Source organism: Cygnus olor, chromosome 1 (assembly GCF_009769625.2).
Source record: "Cygnus olor isolate bCygOlo1 chromosome 1, bCygOlo1.pri.v2, whole genome shotgun sequence".
Classification (NCBI taxonomy): domain Eukaryota; kingdom Metazoa; phylum Chordata; class Aves; order Anseriformes; family Anatidae; genus Cygnus; species Cygnus olor.
The window spans coordinates 129,909,156-129,931,365 of record NC_049169.1 but is presented as its reverse complement, the minus strand read 5'-3'; the positions used below and the strand labels follow the sequence as shown (position 1 = coordinate 129,931,365).

The following is a 22,210-nucleotide window of genomic DNA, read 5'->3' as shown; positions in this document are numbered from 1 at the left end:
ACCCTTACTGAACACTGAGAAAATGAAAGATCTGTTTCAGATAACAGTTAAAGGGCATATTATGCCCACAGTCATTAATGCCTCAAAAGGTTCTTGCAAGTGATATATCTGAAATATGCATTTAGAGCAAAGCCTAACTAAAAAATAATTAAATAAATAAATAATGTGCAGCTAGGCATTTCTTATATGTGCAGTTATTTGCCATGGAAAGATGTTTTCATCCTCTGTAATTATCAAGGGTTAAATATTGCATGCGTAAGGCGCAATATCTACAGACTATTTGCTCAATACACAAAGGATAGAGAGCAAACACAATGAACATGGTGTGATATGGAGCCAGATGTGCCAATATTTATTTGCTGTTGGTCAAATTATAGCCCACCATGAATCATGACTACAGCAATCGCCTCAGCAATAGCATTCCATCCAAAAGACAAGATAAAAAGAAACGATTTTGCTTTTCATGAAACGAGCAAGAAAGTGATTTGCACTGATGCATAAAGACTGCAATAACTGCTGTAAAGCCTTCTGTAGTAGACAGAGAAGTTTTTTGTCATTTGTTTGCGATGCCTTATCAGGCTCAAGATAGCTTGCATTACAACAGATCAAAATAATTCTAGCACAAAATCCGAAGAGCAAAACTGAAACCTCTTTTATTGTGAATAAATTTGAAGATGGCTTCTGCAGAAGCAACAAAATACATCGCATTACGAATAGATGTTCATATAAATCGCATTAGCACACCAACAAATTAACTAGTATTGTTTGCATCATTCACTCAAAAGACCCAACTGCTTAGGGCAAAGTTCCACATCTCTCCTTCAGCTGAAAACAGTTAAAGGGCATATTATGCCCACAGTCATTAATGCTTCAAAAGGTTCTTGACAGTTTTCTGTTACTGTGAAATGTGAAATCCATTATCTGCTTGATTGTTCTAGACAGCAATGAAACTGCACTGGGACCATTTGAAACTGTTAAAAGTATACTATGATCAAGTGGTTTGAACTTTGATGGTGAAATTTGCAGCTCTTAAAGCTGGTAATAAACTTTGGAGACAGTACTCTGCTTTCAAGTTGGTGGAAAAAAAAAAAAAAGAGCTTCTAGCTAATTTTGCAAATCTGTACTACATCCCTCAGAAAGTACCCTACGGATGTGATCATTTAAAGGTTGTATAACAAAAGGTTTCAATCACTTTTCTTCAACTGCCAAAAGAATTAAAGGAGATATTTCATTTTGTCAACCTTGAATACATGGAAGTGCTGAGGCATGTTCCTGGAAGATGATTATACTATAACCTGCAATTGAAAAGAACTTAAAACATTTTCCAGCTATTAGATGTTATTTTTATACATTAAATAAGGATTCCCCACTGCAATTTTTAAGCATCATATAGATGAAGATAATGGAGAGATGCTCTCAGAGACTGATTGCCACTCATATCCACTTCATAACTGCTATAATGTTTTAGGATAGAATCATAAACTTGCATGTACTGGAAGCACTGGAATTCATGAAACATATTCGTGCAAAGATACATAACAAGAAAGTATTGGTGATAATTTATTTGGTCATATGTGCACTGTTACATAAAAGCTTATCATGACAATAGAATTTTGATGGAAAAGAATTATTAACCTCAAAATACCTGACTTCACAGTTTGATTTCAACAAAGTTAGACATTGTCTCTCCAACCCTCCCCTTCCAACCCCCAACTCTTCCGCAAGTGAATATTACAGAACTGTTGAAAGAACAGATTGTTAATTTTTTATTTGGGGAATATTAGTCTTTAGTGATTCAGTAAAGAGTTACTAGGTTTTAGAAGGTTCTTTTAATACTATTATTATTATTAATTAAAATTAAAATTTAATTTTTACTTATATTTTAATAGGATATGACCTAGTGCTCTGTTTGAAAATCCTTATTCTCTCAATTTCTTAAAATTGCTGTAACATATTATGCCAATTTCTCTCAAATGCACACCTGAGAAGAATAGGCTCCTTAGATGTGAGCTCACAAGGCCTCAAGCTGCGCCACGGGAGGTTTAGGTTGGAAATGAGGAGACATTTCTTCTCAGAAAGAGCAGTCAGGCATTGGAACGGGTTGCCCAGGGAGGTGGTGGAGTCACCATCCCTGGGGGTATTTAGGGAAAGGTTGGACGTGGCGCTTAGGGACTTGGTTAATGGATCTTGGAGGTCTTTTCCAACCTTAATGATTCTGTGATTCTATGAAATCATTTGAATAGTCATCAAGATTAAAGCTCAGGTCCTCAGATTAAAGCTAACCTTAAACCCACATTTAAAGTGTTTTATTAACTCATTTTAAAATCAAACTATAAGACCTGACTGGGTAGGTCAACAACCCCTGGTCTCAAACAACAAATTCATATTTGACTAACCAACATCAGAATGGTTAGTTGTGGATGTATAGCAGAAAAGAAGATGCAGAGAGAGAGAACTGTTTATCTCAAGTTATCTCAGGTTAAGTCCTCTGAGCTGTATTTACCTGGGCGAGTTACTTAGATGGCTTCGTAACGCTCCACTAAGCTCAGGAACTATGTATTGACAAGATGCATAGTTTTCGTATAAGCCTAGTACTTGTGATACAATTCTACTTGGAAATCATAAGGATTAAAAGAACAGTAAGATCAGTAATTGTTTAAAACAGCCCTCACAATATTTTTTATTGAATCCTATTTGGTGGCCCTTCATCAGCTTTCTGGTAGCAATACACTAAAGATATGCTCTTCACAGTGTCTGAGGCACATGGAAATAAACAGCATGAACAGCCATGAATGGGAGAGGTGAGCTGTGTTACTGCCAAGCTCATTCACCACCCAGTCCTGAAGGTTTTACCTAATCATGCATAAGCGGTAGTGATTCAAAGCCAGGCTAAATAAGTTCATGACCTGATCCATTCCCACCCACCAACCCCACCCCCTAAAAAAAAAACAGAAAGAGATCCTTGAAAGGAATAAACATCCAAGACTTCTTTCTTTGTGTGAATGAACATGCTTCAAATGCTGTCTGCGTGGAGGGAGGAACTCTCACAAAATGAAACCTGTTGGAGAACTAAAGTATAGCCCATTTCTTGCATTTTCAGTCTATGAACATGGAATGTTTGTAGGATTCCCTGAAGAAACCTTGAACTGAAGAAAGTACTTTGGGAAGAATTACAGCACTGGACCGTGAAACAAATGCCACAACATGAACTTCTCTTTCTGTGGGCCATTTTCTATTTCTTTCAAAATTTGCTAGATCTGAGCAACTCTCTTAAGATTCTTGTATCACATCATTAACAACAAAACTTTACAATGTCTTGGAGCATAGGAATTGGATCCCTTTCATGGAGCAACTGGAAAATGTGTTCCAGGATTACGTTTAGTTGATGAGCATTTACCCATCAGGCCAAACTAGAATGATTATGAAGTAAAAAACAAACAAACAAAAACCATACAGTGTGGAAGTTGTGCCCTCAGAACCAATCGTTTCATGCTGCGGATCCAGTTCTGCTGCACCACACATTGCTTGCTAATTTAGACATGGCCTAAGGTGGATACAATCATTTTAAGTTGTTGGATGCAAGAGTAAAAGAAGCATCTTATGTAACATGAAAAATGGCATATGGTTCCAGGAACAGGGTAGTAAGCACACCTGATTTTGTAGGACATGAATGATGTTAGGTATGAAATATTTGTAAATATGGTAGTAAGGCTGTTTAAGCATTGAGAGTGTTTTTTGTTTAAGATGCAAGTAAACAGATGGTTTTCTTAGGCAGTGGGAGAGTCTGAGTCCTCTTCTTTCTCACCTCTTTATCACCTAGTTATTCATTTCCTTCCATACCCTCACTATTGCACCAATCTGACAGTTTGCCAGGCCACGCTGAAAAACTGCATCGCTGAAGTGATCCAATTTAGAAACAAAACAAAATTAAAATGGTTGGCAAACTCCTGCATTTTGGAGAATAGGAGCAGGGACAGAGGCATGAGAACTGAAGCTTCGTAAGTCGACTTCCCCATTGGAGAGAAAATGCAGTGAAGCTCTATGCTTAGCCACTTCTGAGCTTAAACTGTGTTCTTCAGGAAGCTTGCAAAGTTAATCTTTAATAGGATTATGACTTCAGTGATATTACAAAGTCAAAATACTGTTTGTGTATGTTAAGCACTAGGAATTATACCAGGTATGATGTAAAGCATGCAACTAAAATACTGCTTAGGAACTGTTCAGGTTTTTTTTGAGTATATTTGAGGTTCTTTTTATAAAGGAAAGGATCTCTTTTCCACTGAAAATAACTTTGCTACATCTTATTTTCTTTGCTTTCACTAGGACAAAAAGATTATGAATACAGTAACACATTGCTAGGACTTGATGAAATCAGTATGTGATGTTAATAATACAGGAAGTATTACATTAAACCATGCAGTATCGCTTGTAATAACTTCATAATTTTCACGTGACTGTTTAAAAGGAGAAACAGTTAACCAAATGTTAACAACAATTAGGCCAACCTTCATCTCGGTCTTTAAACAGCTAAGGAATCTCTTACAAGCAAATTGTTGCCTGTGTGTCTCCTGAGACTTCAGAGCCATTATGTTATATACCAGTTTGGAGGACAAATTAGGACTTTGACTGAGTGGCTTGCATGGCAAAATATTCACTAAACACTTAAAAAACTGAGTAGGAGTAAGGTATACTACAAAGCATACCTTCTTCAGCCATCATCAGATACTGTTTTGTGCAATTAACATGTCATAGGAACAAGGATTCACAACACCACAAGTACCTTTTTGCTGTCATCTTCATGCAGTCCCAGTGAGAATGATAAAATATTCCCTATGAAATGTAAAGTAACATCACGTGCAAAATTTCAGTCACATCTCCTTCTCATCGAGCGAACTTTCTCATTAGTGTTCAGACACCATTTTCAACCACTGATATTGTATGCGGGATTGTCATATCTGATGGTGAACAATGAAGGCTTACCCTAAACTAACAGGGATCCCTCTTAATCGGTCAATGCCTTTACTAGTCATATTTGGCTTTCTAGATTTCCAGGGATAATTTGACCTAATTCTTCCTAGTCAGGAAACAGAAAAATAAACATAATTTTTCAGAGTCTGTGCCATAATTCTGAACAAATCCATTTTATTCAGTCATGCTAATAAAGATTTTCTGAATTGTTGCCACCTCCCATTTGTTTTTTACAGTCATATTATCATGGAGATTTAATACAAAAGTATCCTGTGGCCAATTCAGTGCTTTGCAAACCTATAAAATGCTGTATGAAGCATGAATTAAACATATATATACGTATATATATGTTTCTCTACACGCTTAATAGTATTTTTAGTAGTGATATTTGTAATTCTGCCTTTCTTTGATTTTCATTCAGGAAGCAAGAGCATTTTTTATCATTTAGCACAGCTTTGGTATTTAAGCTTTCTGCCGAAGACAGGGAGACAAATTCTGTTCTCAGTCATGTTTATGTAAATCTACTAATCTGATTTCCCTACTGACCCTTTGATCTATACTGTTTACTAAGAGCAGAACTTGAGTTTGCCTCCCCCACTAGAAGCATTTCTAGCAAGTGACCGTTTACCAGTTCCCTTTTAGGTTTTCAAGAAGGATGTAATTTCCCTGATTCCACTTCATAAGAAACAGCTGCTGCTATTACCTGTGCACAAGGTTTCAGAAAGTTTAAACCACAGCTTCAGTGCTTGTGTCTAGAGATTTTACAGGAAATGGCTATCCATCAGTCCTTCCCACCAAAACATGTTTTCTCTGAGCTATTCTGAAGAGGCAATTGTTACAATTCCAAGAATGGACAATAAAAAGTACAGACTAAAGCTTATCCCTTTGAAAAACAATTGGAAGAATGAAGACTTTAAGAGAACTCATAAATATTTTGTTTTAAATAGTTACATTACATATATTTGGTGAATGGGAGTACAACTCTGCAATAATTCATTGCTAATACCTTATCAATACACGTCTTCAAAACTAGTAGAAGAAAGCTTTTTATTTCATGAAAAGAAACTTTATTATCATTGTTCTGATTTCAGCAACGGCAATCTCTTTCACAGGTATGGGTCTAAGTTAATAAACAAAGTAATTATTCTGGCAATTCTGCCATTTTCCTGCTTGATGGCATGCCTGAAGTGTTCACATGTTCTTATGCTAATGACTTTTATGTAGATCACATGCAGAAAATGGAAAATGATAGTTCATTTAAAATCAGTAATGGTAAATTATTATAATATGTCCAAAATGATGTGTTATATCACTATGGGACTATATGATAAAGTTCTAAATTACATGATAAAACATCAGGTATTGTTACTCCTGATACAATTAAATATGTGTGTACATATATATAAATTAATTGTATAGAGTAAATATCACCCATCTATTTTGTTTTGATTTTTTTTTTCTTCAAACAGAACCATTGTTGTGCAAAAAATTTTTTTTTAGGGAAGCTTATTTGAAACATCCTATTCTGTGCAAGAATCTTATGATGAACATTGTTCTACCAACATTTTTCCAACTATTTCCATGCATATTTTACACTTTATCAGCTGGCAGAGTGTCTCACCCTGTTGAATAGAAGCCTGCGCTTTTAGAGAAGTAGATACTTATTACAGCGAACACTGAAGTCTCAAGGAACACAAGCTGTTACAGTAGCACTGATTTTATCCTGGAAAACCATGCAAACACTAAGATGTGCACATATATCATTCCATGTATACACATATATATAACAGATATATCATGTTTATCATATTTTTGTTTTACTTCAGGAGTAATTGAGAAAGCATTGTTGTCCCTTTTATAAATGGGAAACTGCAACAATGATTCCTCATTCATTAGACCAAAGATGGTTTAATTGATAAGGGTCTGAGTAAGGAACCTGCTTCAAAAGAGAGGCTTCAACTATCCCTGCTCCAAGGAGGGCTAATCACAAGGAGTGAGCCGTGCTCCTTCTTGTGTCTACTCTGCCAAGGGAGCTCAGCACCAGCTCTTGAACGCCATGTTATCTGCTTCCAATCCTTCATCTTCTCTTGTTCCATAAAACTATGGATTCTTTGGGATAGGCTTTGTCCCATGCTTTGTTGTATGAGCCACAAAGACGTGGCAAAAAGGAAGTCCTACCTCGTCTGCAATCACCAGTTGTCTATAATACATAACAACGTGGAACAGGGCTGACCGTTGCACCCTGTATTCAATCACTTCCAAATTCATTAGCTTGACACAAATACATTGTGAGTTAAGTATTAAAGGAAATTAGCAACCATTTAGGATTCTTCACTTAACAGTGTATAATGCAACTGCTGCAGCACCACCGATTAAAAGATTGATAGCATGCAACAGAGAATATTGATCCCTGTCTCATTCCAATAATTTAATAAATTGCTTATATGATTTTTTACAGTCTATACATCAATACAAGGGCTTTTTTTTTTTTTTTGGTGGTAAATCCTGGTGATGTTCATTATGTGAAAATGAGAAAAAGGGGTGTACCTGCCCTACAGCACATTTATACCAATCGTATTTGATAACTTGAGGCAGGAGCCTTTATTGACAGCAGAGGGCAACATAGGCCTCATCAGTGAATAAAACCAAAAGCATTTCCTTAAAAATCACAGGTTTTCTGCTGTAATTGAGAACAACACCCACCACACACCTGTACATTTGCTGCAGAGCCGACCAGAAATATTAACCTTTCACAAACACATTTTAAATGCTCTGTGTAAAATGCATATGAAAGCGCTGCGGTTTTTTATTTAAAACACGTTTGCTTTGGCTGCGACACACCAATTCTTGGACGTTTACTGCTTAATTTGGTATATGCAACGCAGATACCCGTTACCCCGTGAAGTAAGTTTTATAACCCCGTTTTTATCTCCTTTTCTCCCGGGGGCCGGCACAGGAGCTCACCCCCGGCCCGCCCGCCCGCTAAGATGGCGGAGGCGCAGCGCAGAAAGCCGGAGGGCTCCGCCATGTTGCGGAGCGGCGCGGAGGTAACGGCACCGGCGGCGGTGCAGGGGCAGGGGCCGGTGGCTCTCTGTGCTCCCCCGGAGCAGCCTCCGCCTTCCGCGGCGGTGTCGGGGAGACGTTTCCCCTGTGAGGTCGGGGGAAGGGGTGAGCCCCACCGGGAACAGGCGGCCGGGGGCTCCGCAGCGCCCTAAAATGGCGCCGCAGGGCGGGCGGGATGGGGCAACCGCGTCCCCCTGCCGCTGCCACCACCCCCGGGGGACACAAAACGTCTCCTTCGGGCTGGGTCCGCTCTGCTCCTTAATGCCGGTGCCCTTTGGGGCCCGTGTGTTCGGTGAGGTGGCGGCGTTACGGGCCCCAGAGGCCGAAGGGGAGGGAGTGGAGGACGGCGACTAAGGAGGGAGCAACACAGTAGTGTGCAGGCTAAAGCGAGGTGGGCGTGAGGAGCAGGCGTGAGGGGGTGGTATTTGAATTGGCATAAAAACCAAAAAAACGTAGTTAGTGTATCCCTGGGAGTACTAAGCGGTATTTAGGAGCATGGTTATGGTTGGAAGTGGGCCACCCGTTTTATGGGAGTACTTACAGGCCTTGTAGTTTCAGTCTCATGGCTTAGGCTGGTGTGTGGTGGCCAGGTTACGATGATGGTAGTTGGCCGCTGGCATCCTTAGAGCGACTCCAAACCTTCTTGTATGAGCTGTCATCAGCTGTTGACTTCTGCATCTGGCAAATGTCTCAGCTGGTTTCATACAAATGCGTAAGGCTGGCGTGCTTCTCTCAGCTGTTGTAGGTCTCCTACTAATTTATATCATATCACAGAATCATCTAGGTTGGAGGAGACCTCCAAGATCACCTAGTCCAACCTCTGACCTAACACTAACAACAACTCCGCTAAACCATATCACTAAGCTCTACATCTAAATGTCTTTTAAAGACCTCCAGGGATGGTGACTCAACCACTTCCCTGGGCAGCCCATTCCAATGCCTAACAACCCTTTCAGTAAAGAAGTTCTTCCTAATATCCAACCTAAACCTCAGCTTTCACAGCTGCAATTCTTAATGTAGAAGAACCTGAACAGAGAAATCGCAGGATGGATATCACTAATGGTAGTGTCATGGGTGCCATTTTTTAGGTATTTGCTCCATCTATTTCCATGCAGCGTTTTACTAGAGATGAGTCAAATGTCCACATAAATTGAGAAAGGAATTAGAGAGTTCACCCTGCTCAATGTAGTATTGTTTTTAATAGTTAAATACATAAAAATCCATTTCATTTCAAAGGTATTTCAGAACTTATTTCAGCCAGTGCTTGTCAAGTGTCCTGATCGAGATTCTCAAATGTTTAGACTTTATTACATATTTCAGCAGAAGGAATTTTGCTGGATACTCTAATATTGTACAAATACCGTTTGTTAATAGCATTCTTTTTTTTTCTTCTCTGTAAAACAATCAGGAACATATTCCTTTGGATGTAGAAAAGTACATTTTTTTTAAAAGGAAAAAGTTATATCATTTTTGAGTGGAAAACCTGTAAAAGAATGATAAAGCGATGTCTAATGGAATTATGTCCTTAACAACTGAATGAGAAATGGAAGTAGTATCAAGCTGAGCCTTAACAAGAAACTGAACGTTAAAGCTAATAAAAAGTCTGTGCTTATCTGATAAATGATCAAAAAATGCAGTCATTCACAAAAGAGCATAAAACAGATTTTTATTACTTACATGTCCTATTTTTATACTAATTTATCGGTACATTTTGCCATAAAAAGGCAATGCAGACTGAACATCTACTTTTGCTTGTACTGTGCTGGAATTGAAGTCCTTACTAGCTCTGTGATTAAGAATAATTTTAAAGCCTTTTTGGCAAGGAAATGCATATTCTAGAGAAAGAATTGGTTGTTCTTTCCAAAAACTATTCATAGTTTGTTTCTAAAGTATTAAATGAACAAATGTACTTCGCATAGATAGGTTTTGTGGTAAGTACATTTTTTACTTGTTGATTTAGGCTCCTATCTGCAAGCCAGTGTGTTTTGTTGGACACCTCTGCCAATGCAGAAGCTTACCAAAAGGTGGGGAAGCTTTGCTTAGGTTGAGGCTGTCGAGGTTTAAAATCTGTGGGTCTGTAAGTGGATAACAACAGTATTTCTGGAGACCAAAAGAGAAGTAGATGAACAAGAATGTTAGATGAGGTGTGCCAGTTCTAAACCTGCAGCTCACAACCAGTTCTTCCCTTCACTAGAAGGTTTTAAAAAATCACAACTGATGCTACCAAAGCAAGAGGACAAGAAATTCAAAAGGGAGTTAGAAAGTGGTGAAGGAAAGCTGTGCTACTGGGCAGGAACGTGAGAGTTAATATTACTGCCATCATTATAGGTGAACAGGGAGAGCATTGTCAGTCTTTAGGAGTTCTATAGAGTGCTCAAAACTTTAATTTTGTCAAGTAGTGATTCATGGAGCCATGTTGTACATGGTAGTGTTGTCTTTCTGTAAAAAAACAAACAAACAAAAACAAACACATAAACTAGTCATTCTTGCTATGAAGGAGAGATATGACCACTAGAGGCTTACAGACTCTAAATAAATAAATAAATAAATGCAGGATAGGCCCAGCTCAGTGTGTTGGGGATTTTGAATTATGATTTCCTAGTGTTTGGAGGACAGCATTGTGAATGTGTCTCCTACACAGGCATGAAATGGAGGGAGTAGTCCAGATGTCTGATACAATCCCAAAGGTGGCAGGAGGGAGAGAGCTTCGTGAACTGGAACTGTTAGCATTACCTGTATGGACAATCAGGCAATGCAGTCAATGTGTTTTGAAGAAAACAACTTCCTTTTGGAAGATGTTGCATTCTTGCTGGAATTGTTCTGCTGGTTTGCTGTCCAAAGTGAGTAGAATTTGGATATGATTGCTTGCATCCATCCAGATGAATAGTTTAGGAGACGAATGGTGTTTAATTAAATTAGATAGTTAATAAACTATGTCACTAAGATGCTTCAATTACTTTGGTGTTTCCTGGTACATTTCTTAAGTGAAGGAAAAAAAGCTTACAGCATCCTCTTGCTGTGGGAAAATGGCGAAATATAACTCTCATATTTTCTTACAAATTTTATAGTAATGGTAAATTCTTTTTATTTTAAAGTCTGTTACTGTTGGAAAAACAATGTTAGGAAATGAAGCAATCATTTCACAAAGTGCAAGTAAATAACTTCAAACAGTGAAGGCTTGGTTGGGTACTAACACAGGTGACGTTATAAGCAAGGTATAGGCATTTTCTTCTTGTCCCATGGTAAGCTTTGCTCTTTAGGATAGAGTTGTGTTACGAAGATGCCAAATGTAACAATCTTGTTCTTTTTTTTTTTTTGGCATGATGAGATGATAAACTATACTCTCTATGTTGTGAGAGACTGTTAATTTCTTATTGTATGATTTGTAAAAAAAAAAAAAAAAAGTGTGTAGCCCTTCAAAAAGCCTAAGCCCTTTGCTAATCTTTGCTTTAGTAGGTTAATTAACACAAAACACGTATGTCATAATCTGTGTCCCTAGGTAGCATTAATTCACGTTTGAATCATCTGCTTAAATTTCATTCAGCACTTTTCTTTTCCTATGTATATTTGTCACTTTGACCAAAATAGTAGTTCATATCTTGAAAACGTACCCCGTGTGTCTGCAGCCTGACTTTTGAGCTGCTGGAAGCACCAGCAGGGGAGAGAATCAGCACTCCTGTCCACTGAACGCAGCAAGGACCTCATACAGGCAAGAGGTGGAAAGGGGCCGAGAAAAAGGTATTCCTCTGCCAGTGCTTTGTCGTAAACACTTGGAAAAAACAGACAGCCCCTGGAAAATTGGCGTGACCTTGTATCCAAATCTGAGAGTGTAATTTATAATAAAATTAGTTAAGTCTGAAAAATCATGTGACTGTAAATGAGGGAAACCACGTGTCTCTTTATGTGAAGTGGTGCCAATCTTAAAGCAAAAGGAAGCTCGTGTTGTTTGCACGTAATTTCAATTGAAGTAATTAATGACGAATCTGTCTGAGGTATACAAACATTCTGTTGTTGCCCTAGTGACTCATAATGCTTTAGAATACCTTCTGAATCTGTATAGCTGTCCTGTTGTGAAGATTAGCTGCTACCTCCACTTGATACTGAATTCTGTCATTTTTTAACTCCTTAGGAGTATTTTATTAAAAGCATAGACCATATCAACAGAAATTAAGATTTTTGGATCGGTGGACTAATCAGTTACCTGTAACATTTAGCACAGCAGCATCTCTATTAGGGTGTGTGCTTGCATGGCAGCATCAGCTGGAACTCCCAGAACACAAAAGAGCTGTTGCTGTTTAATTCATGAATTAAATTTCAGCTGGTTTTTGCCCGTGAGAAGAGTCACAGTTGTTATTCATCAGGTATAGCTATAGTATTCTAAGTCTTTTTCTGAGCTCCAGCTTATATACATACATACTGAGGTTGATCAAAGCTAGTGGCTAAGCAGTTTGAGGGCTACAGCTTTTCCTTTCTCATTAAATCCATGCATGTTTGTTTGATCTTATCAGAAAAATGTGCTGATGACTCTCTTTTGTCCCTGAGGCTTGGTAACTTCATTATGCAGTCTATTGATTTTTTTTTTAATTATTATTTTAAGGAAATAAAATTCTGTTTTAGTTAAAATTGAGGGGTTCTAGGAGAAACAACTCCAGATTGGGATCAAAAAATTGCTTTTTAAGAGGCTGCTTTGTGCATCCTCACGTGAATACGGTGTGCTCTGCCCTTTCTCCCTGCAATCTCCCTGTCTTAGGAGGAAGGCCTGAGAGAATGGGTCCAGTGGGCAAAATAGAAGGTAGACACAGGTTATAGCTCCAGACCAGTTAAGAGCGCTGTTGTTCAGTCACTGGTGTAGATGATGCAGAACAAAACTACTGCTCTATCAGACTACTTTTTATTATTCACATGCTCTTATACCAGCTGTTGTCCTGGAAAATGCATTGAAATCATGTTTTACATAGTATTTTTACTTAATTTTCTCTTCCGTTTTTTCCTCACTGTGGTTCTACTCCATGTGCAAGTGAAGTAGAGATTTTGGGGGAATGATTTTGCAATAGTTCTGAGTTCATGTACTCCATTTCTTCTAGACCAGTGACCAAAAGGTGGCTGTCTTAGTCAGTGAACTGTCATTTATTGGATTGTCATGGACATCTGGCAATAGCACTGCTGTATTATCTCAATTATTATTGGATTAAGTCTGCTTTATTCATGTGGCTTTGCATTGGAGATGGATTTCTGTATAGTTCTTTATAGTCTTTAGAGGTGGGAGGCAGTCCTGCTGAGAGGCAGGAAGAGCTCTGATTTTTGCCAAGATGAAATAAAAGCCCTGGAAAATGATTTATTGGTGACATCTTTGATATCTGCTTTCCTGCTGTAGATGAGATGAAGGAATGTTTTGGGGGCTGGGGGCTGGCTCTGAGATTTCTCTGGTTTCGTCTTAGGCTCCAAGTTTAAAATAGCATTTGATCATTTTCATTGTTTATACAGAATTTAGGTTGCCCAAGGCAAAAAATGTGGTTCCAAGACTGTGCTATGCACCGTCTCCACTGTAACATTGACCACGTCTTTTTGCAGAAAATTAGTTACACTGTTAGGAGTACTTGGCTGCTTCTGATCTTTATCTTGGCTGAGATCCCGATTTTCTTCCAATTGCATAGAATTCCTCTGGGGAAGAATCGGCTACATCTCGGTTTGGGGTAAGGGAGAAGAGGGCTGGTGCTGAGCCTACTCTGCGCTTCCAGGATGTTCATTATGTTATGTGGATGCCTTTGGGGTTTGTCTTAGTGCAGCCAACTCCTGCTGGTAAACCAAGGCGAAGTAGGCGACGCATTTCAAACCTGAGGTAGCCTGTTTTTTCTTTTCCCTTGGAAACAAACTGACTTGAAAGGTCTTTATTGATCACTGTCATTTGTTCCTGTATACACAAGTGACTCATTATGCCATGCAGTCAGTGTGAGAGGTCCTAATGATTTGGCAAGTACCTCATCAGCACAGTATTACAGAGTCTAATTGTAAACACGAGCCAATCTCTACCTTGTTCAATAGACACTTGAAATTCAAACAGGTGTTCTCATGCTTTGCTAAAGTTAGGCGGGGTGGGAAATGCCTTGTGTAGCTGTCGGAGAGATGGGCATGTTTATTTTGTACAGCACAAAATTGCAATGTTAGCATTCAGACTTTCGTTCTTGCATCTCTGCAATAACAAAAAATCACGATGCATTTTGTGACACCAGGAAAAAAACGATGTTGTCTGCTCACCTTTTTCTTGGATTTCTTACCTCTTGGTACTAGGAAGACAGCAGAACACTGACTATGTGATTCAGTTGATTTTACCGATGTTTGTTGAGCAGCATTTGCCAAATAGCATTAAATCAGGTAGGGAAGTGGCCTATTTCCAAATTTTAAAAATGTTGAATGAAGGAGCATTGAATGAAAAATGAATCAGGGATGCACCCTTTCCATCCTGTGTCCTGGCACCTTTGGACATACATTTTTTTTGGCCAAATTTAGGCAAATAGGTACCCTTGAAAATGTGAGGTTTCCTAAAGGTCATAAGGAAATAGTTTTCCCTTTTTGCTTACAGTTTGGATTTCCTCATTATGCACATTTTCACAAGACTGCATGGGTTTGCTATACTACAGCTCCCTCAAGTGGTGAAATATTTTCCCATTTCAAACTGCAGCTCACTTTCTGTGAAACACTTGCTCTTTTCAGAAGGCATAGAGACTTTCTCCAACTTCCTCTTTATTCTGCCTGTTCTTTCCTCAGATGTTGAAAAATACGAACGGCTGTCAGGGCTGTGGGCTTATCAGCAAAGCAGAGCAGTGGGTGAAAGGGCTACGACAGTGCTCTTTGTTCAGCACCTGACCTGTTGAACCAGCTTGGGCAGGACATTTCACTGTGTAAGCTTCAGTTTTGTCATCTGCGAACTAGGGAGAATATTTGTAGACGACCTAGAGTTGTTCTAAACGTTAATTTCTTATCTTTTTTAAAAATAACTCTTCTTTCAAGCAATGCTTTTGTGTATCTGACACAGAAAACACCAATCCCTTGACAGCAGGCAGCAGCCTGTCTGCTGTCATCTGTTTGCTGTCATGCTACAAAACGTCAAAACCCTGTTACACAGCAGAAACATCAGTGTTCAAGGAATAGGAGTGTGATCAGAAAGAACTCAGGCTTGTTCTGCTTTGGTTCACAGTGAATTTGTGCTACAAAATGCACTCTGGTATTACCCCTGCACCAGTAATTCTTTGTTTCTCCATATAAGAACGCGAAAAGTAAGTTTTCTACAGTTGTCTGAGGGAGTCCTGTTGTGTCTTGATTCTGTAAGTGGAAGAGGTCCTTGACATCCTGACTTAATGTGAAATGCTATGCAGGGTTCCCAGAGTGAAGGAAAAGTCCTACCTCATCCTTTGAAGGAAGTCTGAAGCTGTAAAACAACCTTATATGTTCTTCATAAGATCAGGAATCTGTTTGATATCCGATCCTGTTAAAATAGCGCTCACCATCAGTCTTAGCGATTAAAACTGATTAAAATCCAGTTGCTACTTGATTTAGAGCAACAAATACACAAACAACATTTTTTTTCTCAACACACTGTCTTTTAATTTGGAAACAAAACTGAAATTTATGATTGAGTAGATAAGGTGGTGTTTTATATGTACGTATCGCTTTTCATCCTGAAGTACTTTAAAGTCCTTCGTAAACTAGGTGTACACAGCAAAGCCAGTGCCATTCAAAGAATGGTTACCCCCCAGAAACCTCCTTATCATTTTTCATTAATAAATACACACTTATTACTTAGTGTTTTCCCTGCTGGCTGTTGCTTGGGTTTCTGTCAGTTGCCAATGAATATTCCACTCCATTGAAGTTGTTAATTACAGATTTCAATTCTGTTCTTGTCACATATTTTGATGACTTATTTTTTCTTTTATGTAGCTTTGCTGAATAGGGGAGTCATTCAGTTCTCTGCTATTTTTCATACGTGTTGAGGAAAGCATTTCCTCAGAAGTGATTGTTTTGACATAAATGTGAGAAGTCTATTAAGTAGTTGAATTTCCAAAATTAGTTTTTAATCATTCTTCATATTTTCATGTCCATTTTCTATTTTCAGTTTAACTGCTGCTTACTTGAGTTTAATGTTGCATAAACTTGAAAAAGTACACACATGACTACAAAGATCTTAAAATTTCTAAGAATTTAATTACTGCCATAGTGTGCATACACAGAAGAAGTTCTAACATAGACTGTGTATACTACATTTAATCTAAATCAAAGCAACCTTTTGCATACCTATTAGAGGGTTAAAAAAAAAAAAAAAAAAACTGGTTGTCTTAGACTTGCCTATTAGAAAAAAATACATCTTACTGTGGGGTAATGAATTAGCATATGTCAGCTCCTTCTCAATAGCTGTATGTGTCCAATAAGTGTCAGGTAATTCAGTGTGAGCGTGTGGCAGAAAGCTGAGCTCTTGCTGCACGTGCCACTGTGTGGGCTCCAGTTGCCTTCAGAGGTTTTGCGGCAGTCATCCCGTCTGAAAGTGACTGCCTGTGGTTGTAGAGCTGAAGGAAGCTTTTTCAGCCTTATAGCTTACCTGTGTGCAGTCAGCCACAGAAGCGGGCAAGTCTTCACCTCGCCACCCTGCTGGGCTGCCCAGGGTCAGGTGCACGACCCTGAGCGAAGACTACTACCAAAAAGCAGATGATACTGACCTCACGTGGCATTTCCTGTATACAGATCCTCACCGTGCACTATTAGAGAAGGAATTTTATGAAGCACAGTTCTCAGTGAAAGAATATCAAAATACCACACCTTTGTCACAGGGTAAAAGTGCATGTATGGACAAATTATCAGCAGAGCACTTTGTGCGTAGTAATTTCTTTGCATGTTTGAAGCCGCTGGTACAGTAAGTGGGAGGTAGGGAAGCTTTGCAGCACCACAGCTTTATATGACAGGCTTCTATCCATGTAGTTCTTCCTCGCTGCAAATACATGCCAGTGGAGTAAGACTGAAGATAAACCAAAATAAAAGGTATGGCATTTACTAACCTGCATGCTGTATACTTGATGCTGAGATTTTATGAGCTGTTTTGCATGTGGGTAAGTGTACATTACGGTATGTGTAGCGTAATACAGTATGTATATTGATAAGTACAAGCACTGAAGAAAATTACATTTAAGGCACGTTAGAAGGAGCAGAGCTGAATCTAAGGCACAGGGCAGTCATACTAGTTGTGTATACACGTGTCCCTGCCTCTGCCCTAGGTTGCATGAAAAACAGTATATGCCAGCAGATCGTCATCTTCTACTGTCAGCTGCTTAGCATTTGGAAGACAGGAGGGAGCTGTCCTGCTGTAATGATGGCCGCCCTACAAGAAAACAACTCTTTCCACTCTCACAAGTTCCGTGTGGCTGGTCAGATGAGACAGGATGCAAGTGTTTGTGCTTTTCGATATGGTAATGCATAGAGTTCAGTTAATGTATTTGAAAAATGTATCCTGTGCCTCTCTCTGTTTCTGAAACTACTTTAGCAAATCAGTTTCTGTTATAGCCATTGTTGAGGTCTCACAGGACTTCAAAATGTCAGGCAAGAATGAGCTGTTTAAAGACGGGTTAAGTGAACGCAGACCATTCACTGTGGAGGTCAGGTTGGTCTGTAGTTTGCGCTTATAGAAATACAATGAAGGTTTATGCTCTCTGTATCTCTCTCCTTTCCTTTTGTGGAGCTCCAAGGCCCTACCTAAAGCTTGAACATATTTCTGGCACGCACAGAACAAGTTAACTAGCCCGGCAGTCATTGAAAGCAGCAGGGCGTGCAAATTATCCACCCACCTCTCTTTTCCCTCCTCTTCCCCCATTCTCAGGAGATTTCATCATGGAAACAGTGATGGTGCAAGAAATCTGCTTATGAGTTCCTTTGAATGTGCACATGTGTAGCTGGCCTCGTGTCAATCTCTAAATGCAAGTGGCCTTTTCTAGAGTAGAATCAGGATGTATTCAGCTTCAGCCAAAACATTGTTTTTGTGTATGGATTTAGTAGACTAAATCCTAAGTAAAGAGAATACATGCTCATAACACACCATTCAATTCTGTATTCTACATTTAATTCTCCTGTTCAGCAGACAGGAGAATAATGTCAGTATTTTGTTGTTATTGTTGTTGTTAATTTGCACACATCAACGCACTAAGCATCTTTTGTCAAATGGCTCTGTAAAAATAAAATAAAAAGAGAAAGAAAAAAAAATAAAAGGAAATCTTTTTCAAGCCATGAGACTGCATTCTGAAATTTCCTTTTTCTTTAGCACCAGTCAGAGTACACGGGAGCATGCTTTAATAGGGCTATTGCTGTAAGGCAACACACGTGTCAGGCATTTCTTAGCATGTGGAGGATGTGTCTTTAACTTTTAAGAATTTGCAAAAGTAGCAATTGTTTGTAGATGTCATTGTTTTCAAACTGGTTTGTAGGTGTCACTGTTCTTGAGCTGCCCGGCCTTGATCATCAAACTGTAACGTGATGACAGAGCTAGCAAGGGAAAGGGCAATGATGTAGACCTGTTAAAAGTTTACTAGTCTGATTTGCCTCTCTGTTAGCAGCTGTAAAGAGAAGCTTTTGGAAGAAAGATAACACATGATCTCTTGCATAACAAGTGAAAGGTTGAGTTAGTGCTGAGGCTCATGGGTCACGTAGGAACCAGACTGTGGTTTGGGGCTTAAGATCCACGGAGTTACGTCAGTCTCACTTGCTTAATCGTGCTGCAGAGTAGCCCCAAACCTTAGCTTGGTAGCTCCCAGTATAATGTGTTCAGCTCCTTACTGTTTGTTAAGTGAAGAAATTCCTCATATGGAGTTATGGTGATGCTTCGAAGTTCCTCAGAAGGCCTGAAAACTGCCATCTTATGTTTGCGTATAATTACTGCCTGTATCAATGATGCTCTGTTCTACAGGCTGAAACTTTTACATGATAGTGGCAACAACAAACAAATTTGTGAAAAGCATAGCTTTGCTCCATGTGGCTTCCTACTCCAAATGGTTCTTCTAATGCCAACACCTATTCGATTGATTTCAACTAAACAAAAGCCATGAGGAACCAAATGGAAACATGCATGTTTTATTAAAAATGAAACAACAGATAGCCCAACATCTCAGTGCTTATTATAATGATTTGTGGGAAAAAATGTTGCCAAATTAAGATGTAGATACAGGGATGACTGATTTAAAATAAGTAAAAAAAAAAAAAAAAAAGGCAGTGCAGATTTTCTGGACTTGTCTTTTTCTGATGTTCTGTATCATTGTAACTTGTGCTGAGTGTGTAGTCATGCTTGGAAACAGTGAAAAGTAGAAAAAGGTGTTTATATGAAGGTTCCCAAAAGTTGAGATGTATGTCAGCTTTTTCTGAGGAGAATTATTTTGCATATGCATTCTGGAAGGATGGCAGCAGTCATCTCCCTTGGTCTGGGGTAAACTCTCAAGTCATTGCAACTTTCAGATTAAATTAGTGCAGTGTTTACTTACAAGTCTGCCCTTGGAGATTATCAGGAGGCTAGTACAGAATGTGTTCAGCAGTGTGAGGACATGATGTTGTTCAAATAGCTACAGCAAAAGACCTCAGACGTGATTTTTAATAGACCTAATTTTTAATAGACTTTGAATTTGTGTGATAGAAAAGCAAACATTCTCCAAAATCAGCATTTTCAGTAAATGCAGTTTGTTGACACCAATACTGTGAAAACCCTAACGGTATTTTTATTGTTTTATGTGTAAAGAGGGGGAGATACATTACCTGTGAAGACTCCAGGGGGAGGTAACATTTGGTAACATTTTAAACATCAACAACCATTCATCTGGTGCCTTTACTGAAAAATACTGAGTTTCAGAACTCACTGCTCCTTGGTAGTCCAGTGGTACTAGTCTGCTAATGCACAAAACACTGCGAAAGCCACCTGTAATCTCAAATGGCAGGGTGGGCGCATAGTTACCTATCTCTTTGTAGCGGTTGCCAATCTCCCTGGGTACTTCTGTTTTGGTGTACATATGTAGTTTGACAAACATTTTATTATGCTGGCAGTGTCTCAGTGTGATTTTTGGCAAAACACTTTGGTTTTTCCTTGAAAATTATTGTCATGCATGCCCTACCTTTAAAACTACTAACTCTGCCTCATCAGAAGTCCCTGGTCTCTTCTTTCTGCCAGTATTTTCCTTGCATGTGTTAGACTTGCATGTCTGCATGCACTTTCCCAGGACCCAGCCTCCTCTGTGTTCTGCATTTGATCTGCTAACACCATTTCAAGGGAAAGTTGGCAAACACAATGATATTATGCAGATAAAATAGTGTCAAATAACATACAGGAAAAAAAAAACACTTGTGAGAATATAGAGAAAATGATTTAATAAATGTCATAACTATAGTAAATATGATTAAATATATATATTTTTTGGCTTTCAGATTTAAAAATGTCTGACCAGAAAATTATTGTACACAGAGCCCGTTGTATCGAAAAGCTACTCTCTGGAAACAATTTCCAAGATATTGAGGATCATCTTAAAGAGCTTGAAGATGTTGATATGACTATTGAATATCTTCAGGGGACAGAAGTTACCAAGGCTGTATACAGAGTACTCAAGAGCTGCCCTTCAGTAGAGTTGAAGAAGAAAGCAAAGCAGCTGTTGTCGAAGTGGAAGGCACTTTACAAGAATAACTGTGTTCAGTCAGTGCAAGTTAAGAAGTCAGTTTCTGGAAATGTGAAAGAGGAACTTGAACATCTCGGTGTGACTCCTGGAGAACAGTTGCTGTCTGAAGGACCAAGTCAGCAGGAAGTATTAGATGCTGCCCCTTCTCAAGTTTTGGTCCCATCACAATCCGTTAAAAATGTGGTATGCAGTCAGCCAGAAGGTAGCTTGGAACAGCTCTCCCCTTTTGAGGACCAATGTATTGATAACAGAGATTCTAAACCTCTTGTTAATGAAGTAAGCTTGCAGCAGGATCACGTGAGAGCTCTGAGGTGTAAATGTGCAGATCTTCTTTATAAAGCTATGAGTGATTCTGCCAAAGACAAAGAAGAAACTGATAAATGGCTAGAGCTATCTAAAGAAATCGAAGAACATATTTTTGCTCTTCATTCTAAAAATGACAGAAAGTATAAAAATTGCATCAGAAGTAAAATCTCTAACCTGAAGAACCCTAAAAGTAGCCACTTAAAATGTAACCTTTTTTCGGGGACTTTGAGTCCAAAGGCTTTTGCTGAGATGACAGTGATGGAAATGGCCAGTGATGAACTGAAACAGCTCAGGGCCTTGTACACAGAGTCATCTGTGCAGGAACATCAGCTTCCACAAGTTATTAACGGCACTCAGACAAACAAAATAAAGTGTAGGCGCTGTGAAAAATTTGATTGTACTGTCACTATGATTGCCAGAGGAACTCTCTTTCTTCCAGGTTGGGTGCGAAACACAAATCCAGATGAACAAATGTTGACTTATGTTATTTGTAATGAATGTGGAGAACAATGGTATCACAGCAGGTGGATTTGTTTGTAATGCTGTCCTGTCCTGTGGTGGTTTTACTCGTGTGGGCAGCTGAGTTTGTAGAGCAGGCCCCGGGCCAGAGCTGCAGCCTGTGGAGAGATGCCCACACAGGAGCAGGTGACCTGGCAGGAGCTGCTGCCCGTGGGGGATCCAGGTTGGAGCAGTTTGCTCCTGAGGGTTGGACCCCGTGGTACGGACCCATATCTGGAGCAGTTCTTGAAGAGCTGCTGCCTGTGGGCAGCCCACGCCGGATCAGTTTGGCAAGGACTGCATCCCATGGGAGGGACCCCACAGCACAGGGGACGAGAGTGACTGAGAAGGAGCGGTGGAGAAGAAGCGCTATAGACTGACCATAACCCCCATTCCCCCCTTCCCCTGTGCCGCTCAGGGGGAGGAGGTGGAAGAGGGCAGATGGGGGAAGTCGTTTTTGGTTTCTTTCCTTTGTTTCTCACTTCTCTAGCTTGTTACTAATTGGCAATAAATCTTACTACTGTCTCCCTACTCTGAGTCTGTTTTGCCCGTTACAATAATTGTTGATCCCCGTCCTTATCTCAAACCTTGAGCTCCTTGTGTCATATTTTCTCCCCCTTCCTCTTTGAGGAGGGGGAGTGAAAGAGCAGCCATGGTGGAACTCAGCTGCCCACCCGAGTAAAACCTCCACA

The 22,210-nt window shown here is 39.4% G+C and overlaps 1 protein-coding gene across 9 annotated transcripts; it reads left to right on the top strand.

The window, feature by feature from the left end:
• Positions 1-7,443: 7,443 nt before the first annotated feature.
• Positions 7,444-21,809, top strand: TCEANC (transcription elongation factor A N-terminal and central domain containing). 9 transcript variants are annotated; one of them, XR_005814135.1, is made up of 4 exons: positions 8,149-8,422; positions 11,658-11,769; positions 15,967-16,058; positions 17,292-18,231. XR_005814135.1 is itself a non-coding variant. In XM_040533578.1 (4 exons), exon 4 carries the CDS (start codon positions 20,478-20,480, stop codon positions 21,558-21,560), a length of 1,083 nt encoding a protein of 360 aa, XP_040389512.1. In that variant the 5' UTR covers positions 8,155-8,422; positions 11,658-11,769; positions 15,967-16,058; positions 20,470-20,477; the 3' UTR covers positions 21,561-21,809. The 9 variants fall into 9 exon arrangements, 8 of the variants coding, with proteins under 8 accessions (XP_040389503.1, XP_040389532.1, XP_040389484.1 ...); XM_040533578.1 differs by lacking the exon at positions 17,292-18,231 and adding an exon at positions 20,470-21,809 and having other exon boundaries at positions 8,155-8,422; XM_040533569.1 differs by lacking the exons at positions 8,149-8,422; positions 15,967-16,058; positions 17,292-18,231 and adding exons at positions 7,444-7,872; positions 20,470-21,809.
• The last annotated feature ends 401 nt before the right edge of the window (positions 21,810-22,210 follow it).

Bases quoted from the DNA above. Each gene is read 5' to 3' on its own strand.
- TCEANC (XM_040533569.1), top strand. From the start codon at position 20,478: ATGTCTGACCAGAAAATTATTGTACACAGAGCCCGTTGTATCGAAAAG.